This window comes from Channa argus, chromosome 17, assembly GCF_033026475.1.
Source record: "Channa argus isolate prfri chromosome 17, Channa argus male v1.0, whole genome shotgun sequence".
Classification (NCBI taxonomy): Eukaryota; Metazoa; Chordata; class Actinopteri; order Anabantiformes; family Channidae; genus Channa; species Channa argus.
In genome coordinates, this window is record NC_090213.1 from 3,320,508 (window position 1) to 3,346,302 (window position 25,795).

The window sequence follows — 25,795 nt, forward strand, 5'->3', positions numbered from 1 at the left end:
TCAACAACATGAGTCTCATGATATTTTCTTATTCTATTTTATTGATGTGATACAGCGAAGACAAAATCGGTTAATTCAACATCAACAATGAGAAGAAAAGTGACAACAGTGAAAACAAAGACATCAGTAAGAAGAAACAGCAAAGATTCAACAACAGGTAGTGACTGAATGTGTCTCTGTCTCAGCTGAAGTTTGTGACTGTTTCACTGTGAGAAAGTAAATCATCCATGTGTAGCTGCTGTTTATTGGATATATTGTTATTACAATATATTTTTTGTTTTACTGTTTTTATTTTTTGGTGTCTGCTGCCTGCTCTGCTGTTTGTCAATCAGCAAGTTCAGGGTCTGGTTTGGAGCCATTAAGCTGGTTCTGGTTTTCAGATGCAGCACAGAGAAGAACACACACACACACACACACACACACACACACACACACACACACACACACACACACACACACACAAACACAGCCAGAGCCAGGATTATCGTATTTAATAAGGTGAAACAGCCTTTTGGTGAAAGCACATTAAAAATTACCTTCTGCTGTGTAAACTAAACATTATCATCAGAAAACTAAAAGAGAAAAAAAGATTTAGAAAAACAAAATCTGGGCTTCTGAAATATTTTATCATAAAGCAGAGCTGGATTATTTTGGTGCCATTAAGAAATGTCTCTGTCTAAGCGGAGACGACAGAGAGCAGTTACTCCTACAACCAGTCTAACTGGTTTGTTCATTTATTCTTGTGGGAAATATTTAACAGTGTGTGGATTTGTTTCTTTTAATTGAAGACCAATTATCATCACAGTCTTTGTTTTGAGCTGTAGTTAAGGAGGAAGTGGAAAAGAATCCAATTCTGTTGGGAATAAAAACTTTAGTGAGAATTTCTCCCTCAGTTTGTTTGAAACCATTGCGAATCGTGACAATGACTTCCATACCGGATCAGTCGGGGCCCGGGTTAACAACGACCGCCACCGGTGCTGTTGACCTACAGGGTACCGGTGGAAATTGGACTACTTTTGGTCGAAGAGGAAAGCTAAGAATGTAGGACTGACAGTAGGGACTTTGAATGTTGGGACTATGACAGGGAAGGCTAGAGAGTTGATTGACATGATGCAGAGAAGAAAGGTGGACATACTGTGTGTCCAGGAGACCAGGTGGAAAGGTAGCAAGGCTAGAAGCTTAGGAGCAGGGTTCAAGTTGTTCTACCATGGGTCAGATAGGATGAGAAATGGAGTAGGAGTTATCCTGAAAGAGGAGTTGGTGAGGAATGTTCTATAGGTGAAAAGAGTATCAGACAGGTTGATGTGTCTGAAGATGGAAGTTGAAGGGGTGATGTTCAATGTTGTGAGTGGTTATGCCCCACAGGTAGGATGTGAGTTAGAAGAGAAGGAGAAATTCTGGAGTGAGTTAGATGAAGTGATGCAGAGCATCCCCAGAGGTGAGAGAGTTGTCATTGGTGCAAATTTCAATGGGCATGTAGGTGAAGGGAACAGAGGTGATGAGACTGTTATGGGCAGGTTTGGTCTTCAGGAGAGGAACACAGAAGGACAGATGGTGGTAGACTTTGCAAAGAGGATGGAAATGGCTGTAGTGAACACTTTCTTTTAGAAGAGGCAGGAACATAGGGTAGAAGCACTCAGGTGGACGACATCTTGTGTAGACGTAATCTGAAAGAGATCAGTGACTGTAAAGTGTTGGTAGGGGAGAGTGTAGCCAGACAACACAGGATGGTGGTCTGTAAAATGATGCTGGTGGTGAGGAAGATGAAGAGGACTAAGGCAGAGCAGAGGACGAAGTGGTGGAAGTTGAAAAGGGAAGATTGTTGTGTAGTTTTCAGGGAGGAGCTGAGACAGAATCTGGGTGGTTTGAAGGTTCTTCCAGATGACTGGACTACTACAGCTAATTTGATCAGGGAGACAGGTAGGAGGGTACTCGGTGTGTCATCTGGAAAGAGGAAAGCGGACAAGGAGACTTGGTGGTGGAACGAGGCAGTTCAGGAGTGTATACAGAGAAAGAGGTTAGCTAAGAAGAAGTGGGACACTGAGAGGACTGAAGAGAGTAGACAGGAGTACAGGGAGATACAGCGTAAGGTGAAGATAGAGGTGGCAAAGGCCAAACAAAGAGCATATGAGGACTTGTATGTTAGGTTGGACACTAAAGAGGGAGAGGTGGATTTGTACAGGTTGGCCAGACAAAGAGATAGAGATTGGAAGGATGTGCAGCAGGTTAGTGTGATTAAAGATAAGGATGGAAATGTATTGACAGGTGCCAGTAGTGTGATGGGAAGATGGAAGGAGAACTTTGAAGAGTTGATGAATGAGGAAAATGAAAGGGAACGAAGAGTAGAAGAGGTGACTGGTGTGGAACAGGAAGTAGCAAAGATTAGTAAGAGTGAAGTGAGGAGGGCGTTGAAGAGGATGAAGAGTGGAAAGGCAGTTGGTCCTGATGACAAACCTGTGGAGGGATGGAAGTGTCTAGGAGAGGTGGCAGTAGAGTTTCTGACTAGTTTGTTTAACAAGATCTTGGAGAGTGAGAGGATGCCAGAGGACTGGAGGAGAACAAGGGAGAATGTGCAGAGCTGTGGCAACTACAGAGGAATAAAACTGATGAGACAAACAATGAAGTTGTGGGAAAGAGTAGTGGAAGCTCGGCTAAGGGCAGAGGTGAACATTTGTGAACATCAATATGGTTTCATGCCTAGAAAGAGAACAACAGATGCAGTATTTGCTTTGAGGATGCTGATGGAGAAGTACAGAGAAGGTCATAGGGAGTTGCATTGTGTCTTCGTAGATTTAGAGAAAGCGTATAACAGGGTGCAGAGAGAGGAGCTGTGGTATTGTATGAGGAAGTCTGGAGAGGTGCAGGACATGTATGAGAGCTGTAAGACAGTGGTGAGGTGCTGTAGGTGTGACAGAGGAGTTCAAGGTGGAGGTGGGTCTGCATCAAGGATCGGCTCTGACCCCCTTCTTGTTTGCTCTGGTGATGGACAGACTGACAGATGAGGTTAGACAGGAATCTCCCTGGACTATGATGTTTGCAGATGACATTGTGATCTGTAGTGAGAGCAGAGAGCAGGTGGAGGAAAATCTAGAGAGGTGGAGGTCTGCTCTGGAAAACAGAGGAATGAAGCTTAGCTGCAGTAAGACAGAATACATGTGTGTCAATGAGAGGGACCCAGGTGGAACAGTGAGGTTACAGGGAGCAGATGTGAAGAAGGTGCAGGACTTTAAGTACTTAGGGTCAACGGGTCAGAGCAATGGAGAGTGTGGAAAAGAGGTGAACAGACGAGTGCAGGCAGGTTGGAACAGGTGGAGAAAAGTGTCAGGTGTGTTGTGTGATAAAAGAGTATCAGCAAGAATGAAAGGAAAGATGTTCAAGATGGTGGTGAGACCAGAGATGTTGTTCGGCTTAGAGACAGTGGCACTGAAGAAAAGAGAGGAGGCAGAGCTGGAGGTAGCAGAGCTTAAGATGTTGAGGTTCTCTTTGGGAGTGACGAGGATGGACAGGATCAGGAATGAGGACATCAGAGGGACAGCTCATGTTAGATGTTTGGGAGATAAAGTCAGAGAGGACAGACTGAGGTGGTTCGGACATGTTCAGAGAAGAAACTGTGAATATATCAGTAGAAGGATGCTGAGGTTGGAGCTGCCAGGCAGGAGGTCTAGAGGAAGAGCAAAGAGGAGATTTCTGGATGTAGTGAGGGAGGACATGAAGTTAGTTGGTGTGAGTGAAGAGGATGCAGAGGACAGAGTTAGATGGAGGCACATGATTCGCTGTGGAGACACCTGAAAGGGAACAGCCCAAAGGAAAAGAAGAAGTTTGTTTGAAACCATAGAAAAAAATGAGCATTTAAATAATTTCTAGGAAGAAGTTCCACAAATTATTTTTAGCTTGAATGATTTGAAGTTTCACATTTCCACTGTTCTTTGTAGTGAGTTTGTTTCAGATGTTAAACATGAAGGATTTTCTCACTGTGAGGTTTTTTACCTTTTGAATATTCAGGTGAGGAGAGAAAAACAACAACAACCACAACAACAACAACAACAACAATGAAAGAAGCTACAGGAAAAGTAACAAGTAAAAAAACATTTTTCTGTTTTTTCCTGTTCTAATTCTAAAGACTTTGTTTCATTAGTAAACGGTTAAATATCTTAATAGTAAAATTATTAGTTTAATGAATATCATTATGTAAGACTTGTTGCTTGTTGTTGTCGTGTAATAATATTATATTCATAAATATATTATTAGTATAGTATTATTATAGTATAACATCATATTTATAATACTCATTTACATTAACTGTACTTTAGATGCAGTAATAAAAATACCTTTCTGAATTAGTTTGAAGTACAGTTGTAGCAGTAAAGTACTAAAATGACCAGTAATAATCTGTTGTGCTGATGTAAATAATTACACAAATATTGAGAATGTGATGAGAATTATTTCCAGCTTTTACTAGAAACACGTATTGTTTTAGGGATTTGAAATGATTCAGCCGTTCACTCTCTTTAATGATGTTTCCAGATGTGTCTTGGATCATCATCATCATCATTGTAGCTGTGGGTTTAGCATCACTCTTAGTATTTGTTGCTGCAATTATCACATGGAAGAAAAGTAAAGGTGAGAAAGAAGTAAAAATAAGAAGTTTGGACTCTTTACAGTGGACGTTGAACTGGACTCTGTTTTGTCTTTTCAGGGAAGAAAACAACACAAATGGATGAAAACATGGTGAGTTTGAGAACTAACATGGTGATTTTAGAAATTGAAGTGGTGATGCTGGTTTTAATTCCTCAATATGAAGCAGGATGCTCTAAAGAAAATACTGCTTAGAAACAAAGTACTGAGGGTTAAAGGATTCATGGTGGTTAAATCAGCTCATTAACACACATTCATAGAACAGTGTTGTGGGATTATTATAGTGGCTGATGCTGCACAGATGTTGATGATGTCTCATTATTCATCCATCACATTGTCTTTATCATATTACATTTCAAAGATGTGGCTTGTAGTTTGTCCTCTGTACTGTCAGGAAAACTCCTAACTGAACGTTACTACACAGTATTTGTGCAGAAGTACTTCACATACTACTAAACAGTGTTGGTCATTTGTCTTCTCTGTGTAGACTGATCCTGAAGATGGAGTTTCCTACGCCTCCATCAGCTACACCAAGAAACCCAAATGTAGAGTCCAGGTGAGACGTCTGATTGGTTACACAAGTGAATTGGTGAATGAGTGGTCTTTTTTTTTTTGATGCCCCCACAAACACAAACACACCTTCATTGTGCAACTTTTACACTTAAAACTGCAGCAAAACCAACATTTCAGTTGTTCTAATTGAACTAAATCCAGACAATCAGAACTCGTGTTACAGTTATTTGTCTTTAAACCACGTGTTGTACTGTTTCCCTCCAGGATCAAGATGATGATGATGATGAAGGTGATACAGTGACCTACAGCTCTGTGAAAGCTTCCTCTTCTTCTGCTGTAGCCTCCACTGATCCAGAGCTCGTCTACACTGCCGTCAACAAACCAAAGAAATAAGATGTTTCCGTCATTTTTGTAGTGACCTCAACTAAATGATGAGTTGGATTTTGAATCTTTTTAGGTGGATTCTGGAGACAAATGTCAAATGTCAGAAACTGGACTGTAGCTTTTCAGTTGTTGCTGTTTTAATCGTGAGAGCAACAAACCACCACCTCTGCTGCAGCTTTGTCCACATTCACACCAACAACTTCCCATGAGTCATTCAGTGCAACGTAAAGCTGCAAACATCACCTCACTGACCACTGACACACTGATGCTGTCAGATCTTAAAGCTTCTTTCCATCTAAAGAACGTGAGAAAACTCTAGTTCCCTTTTTGTCACAGCAAACTAACAAGACAAGATAATGATCTGTACATGTCTTTTTATACGTCCATGCATCTTCTTCACCACATAAACACTTCCTCATTCAGCTCCCAGCACGTAGAGCATCAGTGAGGAAGTGCAGATTGTGGTGGAGGCTCAAATGGTAAATGATGTTTGTTTTATTCTCATAAACTTTATAGATGCAGCTCATGATGACAATAAATTAACCATCAATCTCTCTGGACACAGCACAAATTCAAAATGTAATAAATTACTTTTAAATTTAAAAGGTCTATTTGTTTAAAACGCCAAACACCTCCACTGATCCAGAGCTCGTCTACGCTGCCGTCAACAAACCAAAGAAATAAGATGTTTCTGTCATTTTTGTAGTGACCTCAACTAAATGATGAGTTGGATTTTGAATCTTTTTAGGTGGATTCTGGAGACAAATTTCAAATGTCAGAAACTGGACTGTAGCTTTTCAGTTGTTGCTGTTTTAATCGTGAGAGGAACAAACCACCACCTCTGCTGCAGCTTTGTCCACATTCACACCAACAACTTCCCATGAGTCATTCAGTGCAAAGTAAAGCTGCAAACATCACGTCACTGACCACTGACACACTGATGCTGTCAGATCTTAAAGCTTCTTTCCATCTAAAGAACTTGAGAAAACTCTAGTTCCCTTTTTGTCAAAGCAAACTAAGAGTTCCTCTAACAAGACAAGATAATGATTTATACATGTCTTTATAGACATCGATGCATCTTCTTCACCACATAAACACTTCCTCATTCAGCTCCCAGCACGTAGAGCATCAGTGAGGAAGTGCAGATTGTGGTGGAGGCTCAAATGGTAAATGATGTTTGTTTTATTCTCATAAACTTTATAGATGCAGCTCATGATGACAATAAATTAACAATCAGTGTCTCTGGATGCAACACAGATTCAACATGTAATAAATTACTACTATTGTACATGAAATTATTTTTGACATGATATCACACACACCTTAATCTATAAAACTGGTTGTTTAAAAAAATCCATAAATGGACCAAATGTAGTATCAAGATAAAGACACATGAATCTTGAAGGCCCCACTGGTGTCTGATTAAGTTTCTTTAAAAGCAACTTATTATAGACAGAACTTTTAAGCAATTACAGCATCTGACAAGTATTTTCAGAAGTGTCAGTAAAATGAAACAAGATTTTGAAAGGTCTATTTGTTTAAAACGCCAAAGAGACACAGATGACCACTGCTGCCTGTGGTGCTGGCTAAGTGCAGCTACATCCACATCTGACCACATGGTGGCGCCACAGATCTGTTGCAACATGTGGCCTTCACGTCTTTGCAACCCAACACTATGCAGACTCATTTATCTTTATCTCAGTGATGCACAGTGTATAAAGCTGCAGATTACTGCAGTGCAAAGGCTGCTCCACCACACTGCTCTGCTGCCTGATCTCATATGTGTTACGGTGTCAGGTCACAGGAGGTTTTAATATTGGATGAATAAACAGAGGAAGCTGAGTGAATGAGTGAAGAATTAAGACAAAACTAAAGAAGGAGAAGAATGAACATAATACTGAAAAACGAAGGAAATGAAAATATTTGTAAAAGCACTGAGCTTCATTTTCGTGATATTTAATACAAACTAAGCACCACAGTATAATCTCAGAGCTGAAAGTACAAACTGAGTAAAATGTACCGTAAATGTACAACATTGTTGTGGAAAAACACAATAAGTACAATTACATTCAATTTCTAACCAAGACAACCGGCCACTAAACACATCTGTGGATACATGTCCTGCCAGAAACCAAACTTTTAAGAATTCATAATAAAATATCTTCACAGCATCTGTTATAATTAGTGTCACAGTTTGAACAGAGGAGAAACAAAAACGTCCTTCATCACAAACTGTGAAGCACATGTGACACATTTACATTGTGTGAGAACTTTACGCTCACACACTCTCCGTCTCACACACATGTGGTCACAGTAATTAGTGTGTGTGATGAGCATGAATAAATTGCAGTTGGGGGGGTTGTCAATGCAGTTAAGGACAAAGGGCTGTCAAACCAAGTGATTCTGCTTCGCTGGCGTCCGTCTACACATGTACACATACTGTACTACACACCAGAAGTCCTCTTTGTAACACATATAACATGGACTCACAAGGAACCTAAGTGATTCGAACTTTGTTAATTCAGTTTCTGATCAACTGAAAACATTATTTAATACGTAGATGACAAAATATAAATTGAAAGTTTCACATTCATCCATAGGACTTTTTATAAAAAATATAAATAAATGAACATCAAGTTTTCTCCTTTAAGCACCAAACTTCACTGCCCCCCTGAATAAGAATAATTGCATCATTAACCACACAAATGGGCTAATTTGTCTTTTTTTCCTCTCGTCTAAGGGTCCATAAGACCATGACCCAATTTAAGCAGCCAATCACAGCTCAGAGTAAATCTCCTGAGCCAATGGGAAGCTTGGCGCCTCCCCCCTCCCTGCGTAAAAATAAGAGGCATTACAATAACACGAGGGGGAAACTTGCAGAAGCTGCAGCTTGTTCTCTGTGCTTTGGAGTTTACTCTGCCTCTGTGAGAAACCTTCACCATGGTCGACGCCTTCTGTGCCACTTGGAAACTGGTTGACAGTGAGAACTTTGATGAGTACATGAAAGCACTTGGTGAGTAGCGGACACTTGTGTTTTGCTGAGTTTCACTCAAAAACACAAGCACAAGGTGCAGATTGAAAACTCAGGCTGCGCCCTGAGATTTACATTTTGTGCCTACAGTGAAATGAAGTGTAATTAACAGTCGTATTTTACCTCTGCCCTGCGCTCAGGTGTGGGCTTTGCCACCCGGCAGGTTGGTAATGTGACCAAGCCGACTGTCATCATCAGCCAGGAGGGCGACAAGGTGGTGATCCGCACCCAGAGCACCTTCAAGAACACAGAGATCTCCTTCAAGCTGGGAGAGGAGTTTGACGAAGCCACTGCTGACGACAGGAACTGCAAAGTGAGCTGAACGAAATGATTTTTAAAACAAATTTAAGCACTTTTTTTAAAGGTCAGAGACACCGGGAGCAGTTTAACTGTTAATTCCAATCACTTGCATCAGCAAATAGTGTATCTCAAGATTTTCCTCAAGAAATTATTTTGTTTCTACTCCTGAGACAAGAACTGGCATCTCTAAACTTTAGGAAATAGACCAACAACTGGCAGAATCTCAATGCACTAATTTTGAATTGTTGAAAATGATTCTCTTTGGTTTTTCAGTCTGTTGTGAGTCTGGAGGGAGACAAGTTGGTCCACGTTCAGAAGTGGGACGGCAAAGAGACCAAGTTCGTCAGAGAAATCAAGGACGGCAAGATGATCATGGTAAGACAAATATGACTTTAAGGGAGCAGACAGCTGAGAAGCGCTGGGGAAGATGCAAACCAAAGAAATGCATTTCGAATCAGTCAGATCCCCGTTGGTTTTTGAAAAATGTGCAGTTTGCAGCTTGTTAGACCTTTTTCAATCAGCTGTTTAGTGTGTCTTTGAGCCTTTTGGAAAGTTTAAAGAGACACTCTAAAACAAATAAGCAAGAAGAATATTGCATCGCACAGTTTCATTGAATTTGAATCTCGAAAATGCAGCTAGGAATTGTTCAAAATGAGCGTGCCGTTCACATTCATAGTCAAATGATCTGCTTTATATTCAGCTCCTAAAACCACACACATGTCGGTTCTTCTAACTTCCCTGCCATGGTGTCTTCTCTGTCCTGCAGAATCTGACCTTTGAAGACATCCATGCTGTGCGTACCTACGAAAAGGCATGAGAACTCCACCTGACAGACCCACCAAGAAGTGTCCATTTTATAAATATTAATAAGTGTTTGCTTCTCTTTGCACTTCATCAGGCTGCATGTTTTGTAAGATTTTTTTTTTTATATGAATATGTTTCTGTTGTGATGGGTGGAACATCTTTGCAACCCTGTGTGAAACATGGAATAAAAAAATGCAGAGAGTAAATATTTGTCTCTTCTCTGATGTACTGATGTCATGTTATAAAAGCCGCATTATTCAGTATTGTTGAATAGAGAACAGACCTTTGGTCCACACCCTGACCTTTGAACTTTCTGCAGAGGAGGGGAACAGAGAAGACTTTTTGTGCATGAGGCCACAGCAGGTCACTTTTACAACTGAAAGCTATTGTTGTGTGGTTGCAAAGTAAATCAGTATTAGACAGTCTGCTATGATGATGGTGTGTCTGAGAACGTTTCTGAGAATCTGTGGAGTCAGTTCACTGTATTCAAGGACAAAGTGGAGCAATTGTAAGAGTCTTCAGTCCTACTGCGGAGACGGTGCTTTTATTTTTTAAAAAAGTTCTATTTCAATGCCAGTTCACTCAACATATTTTATCCTTATTAGTTTTTTGTATGGTGTATACAGCTAGTTTTAGTGTAAAATGTAAAAATATGCCATTAGGTTTTGGGAACACAAGTATAAGTTAATCAATTTCACCAACACATGCGGAAGGCATCAGTAAAAATGAGTTTACCTGAGAAATTAGGCCCCTTGAGTGTTAAACTTAAAGGCAATTATGACTGTGAGGGATGTATTGATGGAGATGGAGCTAGTTTTGGCCAGTTTATGTTATTTTGGTGGTTGAATCTTAAGAATGGATCCTGTCGTCTGAATTTACAGTGAAGTCTAAATTTGTACCCTACATACATGTAAAGTAAGTGTGGTGGAGTAATAATCTATATGTGACTGCTTATCCTGTTCAGGGTCACGTGGGGGCTGGAGCCTATTGCAGCTGTCATTAGGTGAAAGGTGGCGTCCACACTGGACTATCTCTGGGCAAACACAGAGAGACACACACAGACAGACAAACACTAAATTCACACTAAATTGAGCGATTCAGAGTCACCAGTTAACCTATCATGCAACCTGAAAACAGAAAGGGATTCGAACCAGGGACCTTTCTAGCTGTGAGGCAGAAGCACTCACCACTCCACCACCGTCCTGACCCTGGATGCAATATTTTACACTGAAGTGTGCTATAAACAAAATGGTGCCACAAAATGGAAAATATCTCAATATTATACTTGATTACATGCCCCCTGTGACTTTCAGTTTCCCTCCCCCAAGCCCCTCCCCCTCGGTGTCCAAACACAGAAGTCACGTGACCAGGCTGCCTCTCTACTTCCTGTTTACTTCCGAAGAGAGCGATCTGTCAGCCACTTCAGGTCATATACAGGATATGTTTAAGGCTTGTTGTCGCTCTGTAACACACCGAACATGGTCCAACCTTGGTGGCTTGTGTTGCTGATGATTTGCCGCGCGGTTCCGCTCACGGCGGCGCCGACTGGAAGCAGCTACCTGCCGGGAACAGGTGAGTGGAGACGGCGGGAGAACAAACTGTTTCTCCCGTTTGTAATCATCTCCAGTTATTCAGAATAAAACACTGAACATGCAGCACGAGTTTATATTGGTTCCGCTATCGAAGGTTTCACGGAACAACACGCACCGTTGACGTTTGTCTTCTGTTCTGCGCGGTTTCACTGTAAAAGTCAATATGTTCTTAACGCCAGTTTTTTTGTTGGTTTTATTGTCGCCGAATTTACCCCTAGACATTCAGGCTTTATACTAACGGCCAAATATTCTGTAAAGTTTGAGTTTTTGCCTGTAAAGAGTTTCAGGAATCCTTAATTGCAAGATTTTGAAACGGGGTTTTGCATTAGTTCAGTATTTCCCTTCACGTGCAGTTAAGACACAATAATGATTTAATGTCATTTTCTTTACGTTTATTTTTTAAGGTGCAAACCAAGTTAAAGTGTGTTATGTAATATAACCCAAAAACAGAAATGTATTATACATTAATCCAATTCAAAATACTGTTATAAAATAAAAAAACACATTCTTAGAAATACATACTACATAGTATGTAATATATTTTATATGATAAATTAAATGAGTAGATCACAAAAAACTACATATATATAAAGATACATACATGTGTTTATTGACACATTTATACCTGTTACATCTATAGATTTAGTCACAGATAACATGAAAACACACAAATATACTGTATGTTCACACATCAAAATGTTTCTAAATGTGTTATTACACTGTCACAATCCTCAAATCAAAAACAAATGTTAGATTTTAACATAAACTTCTCATTAATTTCGATTTTTTTAAAAGTACAGCGCATTTGGGTCTTTGTCTGGGTCTGCACTCTCAACTTCCTCCTTCTTTCCAGGCAGGTTCTGGCATATCACCGACCTCCACCTGGACCCCTCTTACCACCTGGCCCCAGATCCCACCAAGGTTTGCTTCTCCTCCAAAGGGGCCCCGGCCGCCCAAGCCGGCATCTTCGGAGACTTCCTGTGCGACTCTCCTTACAGCCTCATCCAGTCAGCCTTCACCAACATGGCACCGCTCACACAGCCACAGGACTTCATTATATGGACCGGGTCAGTATAACATTGTGACTTTACCTCTGCTACTTTAATTTGGAATCTAAAGGCTTTGTTATGTTATGTATAAGCGTGTTGCATGAGAACGATTAGCAGTGTGACTAACCAGCTCATAGAAACAATTGTTGTGGCTTTGAATTACTTTCATATCCTCTCCCGTCTTACCAGTAGTGCTTGGGTACTTCTGTCTTTTTTACTTTTATAGGAACCAAACACTTTTCAGATTTTAGACTTGATATTTATTCATTTGTTATTAGCCATGATTTTCCCTACAGGAGCCGCTTTAATCAAAGAAAAACTTGACTTTTTATCTTGCGCCATCAGCTTTTCTAAGGGAATCTATCCATTGCTGTTTCTATTCAGACTGTTAAAAAGCTAAAAAACCTCCAGAAGATTGTGATCATATAAAATACATCTGCTGAGCATCAGCTTGTTAACACGGCCATTCTGACATTAGTGTTTACAGACTCCGCTATGAGTTCAGATGAAACATTAAACCGATTGTCACCTCTGGGTATTTGAGTTCGAGCTTTGGACAGTGCACAGTAAATGTTTATTTGCCCCAATCAGCCACTATACCGACTGTGAACACATTCGATTTAGGACGAAGCAATATATCCATCAACAAGGTGCATTCAAATCTCTATAAAGCTATTGTGGCTCGAAAGGAAGCTTCATGAAACCTGATAAATTAGTCAGGAAATGGAAAAAAATTCTGCAGCTGTTAGCAGTCTTATGTAGCCTCGTCTAAACTTGGGGCCAGCAGACCAATGCAAAGTTGCTGCTAGTAGCATAACAAACCCGACTTCCCATTGAAACTGTCAGCACTTGACTTTCATTGTAAGTAATGTTGCAGCCAGGTTTTCACAAAGACGTGTTGGGGAAAGCGGGAAAAAGATGCTGTTTCTCGTTCTGCTGCATTGCGGCCGGCTGAGGTGGGAATGTTTATGATTCATCAGTGTTGCGATTGTCACAGAGTTTCCTGTAAGCTCAGCAGTGTCGTCCGTGTGTGCTTTCATGTGTTTCAGCAAGCAGACGTGTCACTTCCTCCTGGTATTTGTGGGCCCAGCTGAATATGAAAATCCACAATTTCACTTTATGATTTCTGTTGTGGTTTGTGGGTGAGCTGCAGATAACAATGTTCTCACTTCTCCTACTCGATTATCCATCTTACCACAATTAAAGATAAGCACATAACCAACAGTGCCCAGTGTATATTAATGCTCCTAAAGTGCCATTAAAACACTGAAGCACCTTTTCTTGAAAGATGGGTAGGAGCTATCCACTCACCCTGAGAAGTAGCTCAGACAGCACTCTCTGCATTCCCTGTGTTTTTTTATTCTGTGATAATGACACACACAAAAAAAACTGCGAGCACAGTTGTAAGCTTCATTCACCTTCATGCAATTCCTATATTAATCTGCAGCTAATCATCTAAGCCAGGAATTCATAGGCTTATCAAACATGCTTAAGAGAACGGCCTGCCACTTCAAACTTGAAAAGACTCCCCGGGGCAGAGGATTAAGTTACTGTGCAAGCAGATTTTTGCTTTATTCCATTGTTAAAGGCTTTTGCAGCACGGGGTTTTCCTTTCCATGTAAAGCAGAAATCCATTGTGCTGTGAGAGTCACGTTATTTCTGCAGTGTTGTATAGTTGGATACAGTTCTGCTGAGCCAACCCTGTTTGGATGAAAGCTACAGCTATAATTTGATGGAGAGGGAACAATGTGCAGCTACTGGTACTGGGACTGACCTACGGGGTGTTAGCCGACCTGCTCCCAGTGACTTTAGCTCACCACTTACTGCATTTTCTTTATATTTAAAGACATTCTTCATTTCTTTTACTGTAGAACACAGCTACACAGGTAATAGCAGCCATTTCTGTCAGTCACAATAAACCCATAGTCCTCGAGTTAGCTGTCATTTGGAAACTCGGTTACATTGCTACAAGAAAGTCTTGGTGTCCAGGTATTAACCAGTTTCAGCCTAAAAATCGGCCGTGCTATTGTAATTAAACAGCAAAACAAAGACCGAAGTTGCTATAAACTCAACTCATTTGTTAAGTAGCACATCTCCATTCTTCTCGTGCAAATTTGTGTTTGTCTTTTCTTGTCAACTCAGCATTTTCTATGGTTCATACAAACAATTAGTCAAAAGAAATTGGGGGAAACAACACAACCTGTCCAGATTCTCATATAACTGGAAATTAAATTACTGAAAATGTAAAAAATGCATTTTTAATGATTTCCAATACTATATACTCTACATTATATCCACGTATATTCAGCCAGTCAAGACGTTAAAAGAAACATGTGAAATAGTTAGGATCTTGGTCTGCGGCTCATCTGACTTAATAACACTGGACCTTTTTTTTCTCTCTCTCACAGTGACAGTCCACCTCATGTCCCTGCAGATGAGCTTTCCACAGACTTAGTGATCCAGGTGATCAGTAACATGACTCAGACCATCAGACAGCACTTCCCCAACCTCACAGTCTATCCTGCCCTGGGAAACCACGACTACTGGCCACAGGTCAGTCGCAGCAGTATATGAGGCTTTGCTCTGTCGTCACTCAGGAATAATAGATATACTTGAATTTGAAAGTTTTCAAGTTAATTATTAAATATATTTCTGACATTGTTGATTAACAGTTTTTGCTCAGGCTAATTGTCAGTAATATGGTTTTAGGACCAGATGCCAGACTCCACCAATGCCATCTATAAAGCTGCTGCTCAGCTGTGGAAGCCCTGGCTGCAGACTGAAGCTCTGCTCACACTCTCACAAGGTACAATTTATCAACTGATAAATGACAAAAAGACAGGTGACAGTTTCTTTTTGAAATCATGTGAAATCTGCATATTGTAAAGTTCCTGCATTACGCAACAAGGAAGGCTGGAAATCACAGTCATGTGTGGTTGACGTATGTGTGTGTGAAAGGTACCATGCTCATTTACATATTTGCAACATTCCCGTGATGCCTTCACGCTGCTTGTTTTGTAAAATCAACTGTTCAAATTAAAATCAGTAAATCCACACTTAAGAAGGTGGAGCCAGTGAATATTTGATATTTCTGCCACTCACATAAATAAGTAATAATGTCAGTGTCAGCAGTACTGTATGTTTTACTGTAGTATTTTGATGTTCTAATCCCATAGATCTGTGAGCTGTGTTTGTTTTTCCCTGCAGGTGGTTTCTACTCCCAGCTGGCAAAGCCTGGTTTGAGGGTGGTTAGTCTCAACACTATCCTCTACTATGGTCCTAATAAAGTCACAAGTAACATGACGGATCCTGCTGGACAGTTCGAGTGGCTGGAGAAAACTCTGCAGAAAGCTGCTCAGAGCCTGGAGAAGGTTCCATTTGATCTTTTCTGTCTTAAACCCCGTTTCTTTTAACCTCCTTTGGTGCGTGTCGAGGTTTTTGACGTCAATGTATTCTTCTCAAATAAATAATATCATTATCCAATTTTTCTTCTTCAGGTCTACATCATAGCCCATGTACCTGTGGGGTACCTGCCATTTGCCAGAAGCACAGCTGCTTTAAGAGTGATTGACAACGAGAGGCTGGTCTCCATCTTTAGGGAGTACAGTCATGTCATAGCAGGACATTTCTACGGCCACACGCATCGGGACAGTATCATGGTGCTTCTGGACCAGCAAGGTAAAACAATACATATAAGCATTTAACAAGACATCCTGTTACTTATTATAGATTGTTTTATGCCCAGTTGACCTTTATATTATCACCACAGATTAAGATTTTATAGATTAACATAACATAGATCATTTAAGTTTTCGATAATATCCTCTTTTTTTTGTTGATAGGGTCACCAACAGTTATAAAATATATCTGCAAGACCTGAAACAATTACAACATTTGACCTGAAAACAAACTAATGCAGCCGTATCCATGGAAACAAACCTGCAAGAGGAAGTCAGACTTTCATGAGGCACTGCCCTTCTTTCGCTCTAAATAATGAATTGCAGATTAGATAAAGATAATAGCGTGCTAATTATGTAATTTGTAAAAGGCTGCTAACCCCTGAAGCTACGTGGGCCTCTGCCAGCAGAAGCTGTTTGCATGGTTGAGGTTATTAGTGTGTGTGTGCAAGCCAGGAACAAACAATTGAACACAATGGATGACGCTCTGCACGAACATTCACACAAAATAATAGAGGAATTGTCTACTTTGTGTAGCAACGTGAATTACAATAACAGCTGAACGATGTGAATCAGTTCTAATGTTTTGCCTTTCATCTTTCTGACAGAGTCATTGTAAAAGTAGAATTCATGGTGTTAGAGTGCATTAGATTGTACAGCTGCCCACAGCTGTTTTATGGGGTTGTATTTAGACCTGTTGATTATGAGACCATTTAAATCCTTCATCAGAACAAAATTATATGTATTTTTCAATACATTTGGCTGGAATTCGTTAAAGAAAATGCTTTTGTGGACGTGGTTGTTTAAGTGCACGTGGGAAGAGTTTACCAGTAGGCTGGAAACTGGTCTAGTTAGTCAACTGCTGTCTACATATTTACCGGTTAACTTGTAACAAAGAACAAAAAACAGGCAGATTATCTCACAGAGTTTTTTACATACAGCCAGTTAGAAAGGGAAGCTGCACACACCCTGCACGCAGCATGTTCCCAGTATTATGCAACTAAATTATGTCATATGTCCGTTTGTCTGTCTTACTTTGTAGGTAAACCAATGAATTCTCTTTTTGTGTCACCGGCCGTTACACCAATCAAAAACATTTTGGAGCCGTACTCCAACAACCCAGCTTTCCGCATGTACTTGTACAACACTAATGACAACTCTGTTGTGGTAAGAAGCTCGGTGCTACACTTGTCTTTATGTAGATTTAACTGAGTTACAGTAGTTGTGCATTAGCCGCATGGCTGTTTTTTCATTTGCATTCATAAAACCAAAGTCATCTTTGGACCAAACTATGTATATATGTCCCATAGTATTTGTTCTGCTGCTACGTTAGTCTTCACAAAGTCTTTTCACCAGCCCACGAAACTGAACCCCTCACAGAAAGCATTGAGTCAGCCCATAGAAAGTGAAGCCGAATTCATAATGATGATATCATTTCTTGATGTTACAAAGGAGACATGAAAACTGTATGAATTAGCACTTTGACAATTTTAGGTCAAACTAAAAATGTCCCGCACTCAAAACACCTACTCTAATTTTAATGTCCCTCGTCAAAGACAGAAGAAATAAGATCCTTTTAATGATTAATTACGGTGTCAATCAGCACACAAAGACAGTTTGTGGCATTCAACACGAGTCAAAGACTTCTTTTCTTCCCCTTCTGGTGCTTTCTCGCTCTTTTTGAAGGATATCTGGCAGTACTATCTGAATCTGACGGAAGCCAATGAGAAACAAAGACCGGACTGGAGGCTCGAATATATTATGACTAAAGCTTTTGGACTGACTGACCTGCAACCACAAAACCTCCTCCAGCTGGGGCTGAGCTTCAGGCTGCCACAGACCAAAGCCTTTGACAAGTATTTCAGTCACTACATGGTGAGTTACACTGACGGTGTCACCTGCCGAGGAGAATGCAAGCTCAGACAAGTGTGTGCTGTGCTGTACCTGGACCAGCTGTCTTACTCCAAGTGTGTCGCAAAGGGAGAATGATGCCATGAATGTGGATCCAAATGAAGGATCACATTTAGTATTTGATTTTTATTTTTTTTATGTTATTAATTCACTTTTTCCCAAATATTCATTTGGCTATTTTCCTTTTTTTTCATGCAGGATGTTATATAAATATATTATTATGATTCATATATAAGACTAAGTTGCAGTCCTGCCCCTTCTCAGTTTTATTCTTTAGGGGAATGTGAATGTAAACCAAAAGTGAAGGATTCTGAAGAAATTTGTCTCAGGAGTCACGTTTTATTACTTGAATGCTGGAATCAATACAGGATGAAAACATCGCTTTACTTTTATCTAAGCTCAGGTGATAATGTATCTATCAAAAGTCCAAACCAGCTCAGCCTGTAAAGAAAAAACCTGTCAAGTCTATGAAACTATGAATTGCACATTTTCGTCATAAGCAGCCTTTTTTCTAACTTTGCTGGTTGTCTTGAGTCACATATTTAATAATGAGCCATGAAAAAGGGACATGCCGCACACAGCCTCAAGCGCTAGAAAGACAGGACAAAATATTCAGTGTTGTCCTTCTAGTAAAGTAATACTTATAACCGTAATTTTCACGGTAAATACAAAGTAGAGAAACTACACTAATGCAACTTAAAAGTATTGAAGACACATTAAGGTGCAGCTGGAATTTTCCCCGATGATTCCATTTGATTTTAAAAGCTGAGTGGTGTAGACGTCATAAGGAAAATAAATTAAGTATGATGCTTTTAGCTGGACACTTTCATAAAAACAGTAAAGTGCAATTGAGTTTTTTAATTACTTTTTAATATTCAGCAACGTCTTTAGAGATTGTTGTACTTTGGAGCTTCTCCCAAAATGTTCATGTAAAAGCAAATATCCACATTTTGCTGCTGAATAAAAATGAACCAGAGCATATAATCACTTTATATATTACAAACTGTTTTGGTTGTAATTTTTCAGTTAATTTTTCTACTAAATAAAGATCATTGTTCAGAGATGCTGTTCTGAATGAGCGGTTTCTGTTTTAGATCTTCCAGTCGACCTTTAAGCACTGAAACTTCATTTGTAAGTGTTGCTAATGACATTTGAATATATTTTGGGGTTTTTTGTTTTTTTTTGCAATGTTTTGATTTTGTTACACCTGCTGTCTTTGATAAAATTCATTACTCTGCATAAATGAATCCATTAGAAAAATGGGTGGGTGGGACCGTTAGTGGTCTTGAGTGGTTCACATCAGAGTGACAGCGTAGGACATGCCTGGGGTCCCACAGGGTTCTATTCTCAGTCCTTTATTGTCCTCATTTCATGTGTTGCCTGCAGGGCCATTGCTTTTCAACGCTGTCACTGACACCCTTTAGTATTTGTCCTTAAATCTGATGGACCTCTTCTCTTTTAATCTTAAGGAGTCCTGGGTGTCCTTCCACTGGAAATTATAAAGATAAACACATTTTTGTCTTTTACTGATGTTTTCATAAACTACTTTTTTTTTTTTTTTTAATCTTCTCATTCTAATTGTTGAACTCGTGTATTGTTTAATTCTAGTCCACATATGCAGGTTTGTACCGGATACACATCCACGTTCATCTTTCAAGTTTTTATTTTCTGTCACATCTACACTTTCAAGTTCAATATAAATGAAGTTTATTCTTATTATTTAAGTTTTCCAAATGCTAATGATTGGAACAAGTGTTGTCTTTGTGTGTTAAAGTGGTTCAGCACTTGTAAGAGTTGCCAACTTGTAAGCCACAGTGGAACTTGTGCAGACTAGTTTGTTTCTGCAGGGAGCCAAAGGAGCAGTGACTCCCCTTATCTGACCCTCTCACTTCGATTTCACTCCCTCCCACCACTGACCCTTTTATCGTACTCTTCTCTTGTTCAAACCTTCCAGAAACTGCTTTCATTTCTCAGCCAATCCCAGAAGCATTCACCCCTCTCCTCTTCCCCTCCACTCTCCCTAGTCCTTTTGTCCGTTAGGTTCATTTGGGAAGGGAGGCAAACGCTTTACTTGCAGCTTTTTTACTTTTTTTTAATTTAAAGTGCATTCACCCAGATCACAAAAAGCACAAATACACAATCTGGGTAGAAGTATTGTTTAGAGCTGCAGGATGAATCTCTGAGGTTGTGAGATGGCGAAACAAATGTCCACAAAATAGTTTCTCCATGAATTTGTCTCTCACCTTTGCTGCATATTGAAAACCAACGAATAGTTTCATTCCTTCAAAACAACCTGATGATACAAGCGGTACATCAGGGGTCCCCAAGAAGGGGTCACAAAAAAATTGGAAATCACTGCTCTTTAGAAGAAGCAGTGTAACAAAGATTCCCCAAAGTGTAATAACCTACAAATCACTGTTTATATTATTTGAAACTTTAGATGACAAAGAAAAACTGGGCGTAACAAAAAATTCCATTTGGTGCCTTAAGGAGTAAATCTGTACTTTGTTAACACCTCTCCCCTCATGTGCCCCCACTGCCATTATTATTCCTAACCAAGCTTGGCCTCAGTCGGTGCTTGACAGAACATAACCGTGGAGACGGCGTCGGTGGCGAGCATGGTGATGCATCGCCCCGGTAACGGCGGTAGAGCTCCCAATCCTCCGATCACTGTTAGTGGCTGTTATTTAACCACTGACCTGCCAATTACACAGCAAAGAAAGGTCTGTGTGTGTTTGTTTCCTTACCAACTGGGAGACTCAGCTGATGTTGATAATATAAAATACTGTGCAAAAGACTCAAAAGCACTGCCACAAACAGTTTTTATGTATCAACGAAATGTATTAAAAATGCAGTTACGAGGAAACGTGATCTAATCAAACCAAGATTTGCCTCCGAATTCCAAGGTTGTTTCAAGGATCTTCATGTGGGGGCCACACTTTCTGCCGCAGGTTCCAGGTAAAACTTTTTCTTAAAGGGGGAAAACCGCAATAAAACAATGTAAAAATAGTTTATTATGAGTAATACAAAGTGCAGTATTTCATAGTGTAGTGTATAAAATAGAATCCAATGAAAGATGAGGAACCGAACTTAATTTCCATCTTTCCAAAATGAAACCTTGGTGCAGAAAGAGGCCATCCGGTGGAAACCGAATATAATCTGGTTGGCTGAGCACATGTTCAGGTTTGCATACATTCGTGCCTTTGTTCCAGTTGGCTGGTTGGCTGACTGACTGGCTGGTGGTGCCCCACAAACCAGTTAATCTGAGGATTACTGTCAGGACAGTACAGCCATCCAGCCACCCTCTCCTGGGGAGCAGGAATCTGTGTGTGTGTGCGTGGTCCAGATCCCCATCACCCTGCAGGGCTTCCAGCTCATCTAATCCTTTATACCCCGTTTTAAATACTGTCTCTCTTGGGTTTTAAAAACCTCCCATTTAATTATTTTATATCCTGCAGTTTTAGAGTTAAACTTCAGCTCTTCGCCTCTTTCATTCACCCCTGGATTGGAAGAAATCCCATAAACCAAATAATGCTAAATAAAGTAAATGGCATTTAGGAGGATGTTATAAATAGAAGGATACACGTGAAGGTGTCATGAAGGTGTACTGACTGTGTGCAGCCACGTGTTCAGGTTTTGAAAAGCATTGTTTTGCGGGTAACAAAAATCTATAGGTCTGAAGAAAGCAGTAACACTTCAGTCCCACTCACACACTTTCACAATTTCTTACTTTCAGTTCTTGCAATATTAAGGACTTTTCCCAAACCAGTTAATGTGGAGCGGAAATGCATAATCCATCCAGCAACTTTGCAACATTGTGCTGATTTCTCATTCTTCACTACCATTTAGCACCAGCAAGCATCCCCCCCGATCCCACCCCGATCCCCCCCCTGATCCCCCCAAAAATGGTACAGTACCTCTACAGATAATCCAGCCTGGGATTATCGTGCCACCACATCACAACACACAAATACTTTGCCTGTTTATTAATTCGCTGTCCTGTGCGTCTCTTTACATTCTGGTACATGGACACCGGGACCTGCATTAATGCAGTTACATTAACAGGCACTGAAAACTTCAGCAGTTGGCTTGTAACCACAGGTGACCTCCTCCTTCTGGACCCCGACTAATCCTTTTGTGTAAAACAGACCTTGTCTGGACTAAAAGTGATTAGTTAGTTGCTGAGTGGCTGTGAGGATTTGGGCCTATGATGCTAAATAATCAAGAATGGAAAAGAACCGGTTTTACTTCAATTCAGGGTGAACAATTAAAGACACTTAGCTTCTATATCTCTTCTATAACTTGCCATCACATCTTTAATGTAAATGCAACATTAAAAACGAAATTTCTGTGAAACCCCACAACTGCCAGGGTTTGGTCGCTGCTCAGAACAACTAAACATAAAGCTCCTTTTATAGCTCTGCTCTCCCCGTGTGATATTTTCTCACACCCAAGTCTCAAACAGTCTATAATGGAGAGCTGGGGGGGCAGAGACAGAGGGACATAGGGGTGAGGGCGGGGGGCCTCCTCAGTCTCATGCTTCACTAGTAATTTGTCAGTGGGCATGAATGGACTCCTTCATCAGCGAGGGAGACAACGGCAAGCAATGTGAATGTGTGTGTGTGTCCGTGTGGACATGTCTTTGTGTGGTTGTTTACTATCAGTGTGAGGACATTTTGACCGGTCCTCCGAGCTTCAAACGTTAGCATCAGGTTCAGGTTAGGATAAGGTCGGGGTTATTTGCTATTTAGTTGGGATGGGAAGGGGCTCGGGAATGCATTATGTCAGAGAGTGTCCTCACAAAGACAGATGTGTGTATGTGTGTGTGCTTACTCTAGTGGGGGTCCGGTCTCAGATTGGAGTTTCCTTTAAGCCTCTTGTAGTCCGGCTCGCTCCTTTGTATGGCCCCACCATAGGCAGTTCCCCAGCAGCCAATCAGACTCCACAGAGCCCATTACTTCACTCTCTGATGGTGGCCGTGCCAAGTTGGACCAACATCCTCCCCAAAATATGCTAATGTGAGGAGAGCAGGACAAAAAGAAGAAAAATGCCATTCTGTAAGTGTAGAAAGTTCAATATAAAGCGCACAGTCTTGGGAACTACTGAGTCTGTAAAATATGTACAATTACTAATGAAGCTTTTCTGGACATGACATTATGATACAGGTTAGAAAAATAATGAGCAGTGGACCAACCTTTAGTCTTACTCCTTTATGAGTGTACTGCACTGAAATATAGTAGTATACAGTACTGTACATGTAATACTAATAAGAAAAGAGAAGATGGAATCATCACTATAACTAATGGGTTTGCAAAATGATTATGAACTTTGAACTTCTATGTCCTTCAGTGTGAATATTTCCCGTTGCCTGAGGTGGATCCACAACCACGGGCATTTTCGATCCTCCATCAGATCGTATCATCCACTTCATTAACATTTTCATCCACGAAAACTCTGAAAAAATCTGAATTTTGCTGATTTGTCTGCAGATGTTTACAGTGCGTGTTTTGGTGACTTCATGAAGACCCAACAATCAGCCAGAACTGACCAGCAAAGCACAGAAGGTTTTTATCCAGGACAAAATGCAAACTTTTGAAAAACGTATTATTGTAATTAGTTATTCACCTTTATGAACCTAAAATAAAATAAAGAACAATAAAGAGATACAGTGCTGCTGTCTAGGAAGGTAAAAACTCGTGTTATTATTGCATGTGTGTGTGTGTATGTGTGTTTTCGTTCAGTGTGAGCTAGTTGGATGGAAGCCCAGTCGCACAATTGAGTCTCCGCACTTTCAATTAACATTTTCCCCAAAAATGTGAGTTGTACATTTCCCACTGGAGTAAAGCTATTGTGGAAGAACACAAAGCTCTGATTATTGTGCTGCTCACGACTTTATGAATGGCCACAAAAAAGATGATGTCAGATGATGTCAAATGGGGGAGTTTGGAAAAGCAGGTTGACCAGGATTTTAAACTTCAAAAGTATGAGCAACAAGATAAAACGATCTGAACTAAATCTTTCTCCAGGTGATGTCATCTGGAGGCGCTTTTCAGCCAGAACTAGAGAGATCGTCTGGATGAGCTCTGGAAAAGCAGGTCGACCCTGATTACGAACTTTACAGTATGAACAATAAGAAGAACTGAAGGTTCCTCCAAGTGATGTCACCTGGAGGCATTTTTCAGTCAGAAGAAGAGAAGATATTTTGATGCAGGGGAGTCAGAGGGAAGTTTAATGGTTTAATGGTTCATTTACATGAACTATGCAAACAAGAACCAAAAAGAAGCAAGTTCAGTATCAGTGAAGACGTCCTTTAAGTGAAACTTTGTCCTCTGAACGTCTCCTCACCTGCACCTTCACACCATTCACTCATGCTGACTGTGCCGTATCGATTTGGCTAAGCAACACTGTCTGTCTGACAGCTTTGTGAATGTCAGCCACTTTAACATTTTACTGCACATTTCCAAAGTGGAAACAACAAAAAAAAAAAAAACAGTTACACCGTCGAGCAAATACGTTGATTGTGTCATATCTTTGAAGTTTGCTACTTTTATGCGTCTTATGAGTCTATGAGTCTTTTTATCGGGCCTCAGTTGGAAAAGCAGTTTGAAATTCAACCTGGATATATAGAGTAAAGGAAAAACTACAGTACAGTTACATGTGCTTAATGTAGTTTCAGTGTCAAATATGAAGTGAACAAAATAATATACAATTAATTTACAAAAAGCATCACAATGATTCTCTGAAAAGAATCCAGGAGGTGGAGCTGACTAATCTCTCTTCCTGCCACAGTCCATCCCGTCCTTCTACCCCAGTCTGCCATGTTTGCAGGGTCAGTGGGTTTGCCCCTGCTCGGGCCTGTACAGCAGGAAAAGGGGTACAGGGGTGTGGCATGTTGTGGCCAGTGTCTTTGATCCCTATGGGGGTTACAAGCCTTGTTCTTCCACCTGATCAGCACTGTACTGACCTTCTGAACCCCAGCGGACAAACGAGTGCATCAGGTGCAACAGAAACCAGGAATGTTTTCAATCACAACGTATATTCATTCATTTTTTACTTTTCATACGTTTATTATAAAGTTCATAGTCACAGGTTTTTGGATCCCAGACATTTTGCACATGCACTGGATGGATCACATTTAAACACTATGAAACTCTATTGGCCTCTTTGTTTGACTGTTGTTTCTAACAGAGCTGCTGTTGTGTTTCTGTTGTTTTCCCACCTCTTTACATCAAACTGCCCCAGATATTTGCTACATGCGGTGAGAAATTGTGCAACGGATCAAAAATAAAAAGACAAACGTTTCCACTTTGCGAGCTGTGATAACTCACATCCATAGTTTACTATGTGAAATCTGTCTGACTTTGGTTGAAGGTCTGAAGCGACAGAAGGTTCGTTAAGTGCATTAATGCTGCCATCTCCTGTTCCTGCAATAGCATTGTTTGGTTTTTTGCTGGCAGATCTCAAATCTTATTGTTCTGCTCTTTTCTGCACTTTTCCTGATGTTCAACCCCAGTCCCCCCACTTTGGCACGTCTGGTCATACTCACCCCCCCCCCACCTGTTCATTTGCTCTAGTTTCCATCCATTTCTGCCTGCCCCCACCCACACACCTGCAGCTCGTTTGTAATCAGTCGGCCACTATTTAATCCAGCCATTAACGCACACTCTCTGTTTGCTGGATTGTTGCACTGATGTCGTAGTTTGGTGTTTGTTGCTAGAGGTTCTGGTTTTCCTGGGTTCCTCAGTAAGTTGATGAGTTTTTATTTATTGCACCTTCCAGCCTGCTTCTGTCCTACATTTGTGTCCCCTGCTCTTCACCTGGTGTCGTGCACAATATAAGACAGCAGCACTGCCATAATAACTTCTGAACTTCCTAAACTGTGTTTAGGTTGTAGAGTTG

At 40.5% G+C, this 25,795-nt stretch overlaps 2 protein-coding genes across 2 annotated transcripts; both read left to right on the forward strand.

Annotated features, from left to right (window-relative positions):
• The first annotated feature begins 8,385 nt into the window (after positions 1-8,385).
• Positions 8,386-9,873, forward strand: LOC137102349 (fatty acid-binding protein, brain). Its single transcript, XM_067481783.1, has 4 exons — positions 8,386-8,545; positions 8,704-8,876; positions 9,137-9,238; positions 9,630-9,873. The coding sequence occupies exons 1-4, from the start codon at positions 8,473-8,475 to the stop codon at positions 9,678-9,680; spliced, it is 399 nt and encodes a 132-aa protein (XP_067337884.1). The 5' UTR covers positions 8,386-8,472; the 3' UTR covers positions 9,681-9,873.
• Positions 9,874-11,037: 1,164 nt separating this feature from the next.
• Positions 11,038-18,957, forward strand: smpdl3a (sphingomyelin phosphodiesterase acid like 3A). Its single transcript, XM_067481782.1, has 8 exons — positions 11,038-11,239; positions 12,113-12,326; positions 14,717-14,861; positions 15,018-15,114; positions 15,516-15,679; positions 15,806-15,986; positions 17,028-17,152; positions 17,672-18,957. The coding sequence occupies exons 1-8, from the start codon at positions 11,146-11,148 to the stop codon at positions 17,972-17,974; spliced, it is 1,323 nt and encodes a 440-aa protein (XP_067337883.1). The 5' UTR covers positions 11,038-11,145; the 3' UTR covers positions 17,975-18,957.
• The last annotated feature ends 6,838 nt before the right edge of the window (positions 18,958-25,795 follow it).

What these genes read in the sequence shown, in the direction of transcription:
- LOC137102349 (XM_067481783.1), top strand. Translation starts at nt 8,473, where the DNA reads ATGGTCGACGCCTTCTGTGCCACTTGGAAACTGGTTGACAGTGAGAAC. An exon ending in TGAGTACATGAAAGCACTTG is followed by an intron (nt 8,546 to 8,703) that starts GTGAGTAGCGGA and finishes CCCTGCGCTCAG; the next exon opens with GTGTGGGCTTTGCCACCCGG. An exon ending in CTGACGACAGGAACTGCAAA is followed by an intron (nt 8,877 to 9,136) that starts GTGAGCTGAACG and finishes TTGGTTTTTCAG; the next exon opens with TCTGTTGTGAGTCTGGAGGG.
- smpdl3a (XM_067481782.1), top strand. Translation starts at nt 11,146, where the DNA reads ATGGTCCAACCTTGGTGGCTTGTGTTGCTGATGATTTGCCGCGCGGTT. An exon ending in GGTGCTTCTGGACCAGCAAG is followed by an intron (nt 15,987 to 17,027) that starts GTAAAACAATAC and finishes CTTACTTTGTAG; the next exon opens with GTAAACCAATGAATTCTCTT. An exon ending in CTAATGACAACTCTGTTGTG is followed by an intron (nt 17,153 to 17,671) that starts GTAAGAAGCTCG and finishes CTCTTTTTGAAG; the next exon opens with GATATCTGGCAGTACTATCT.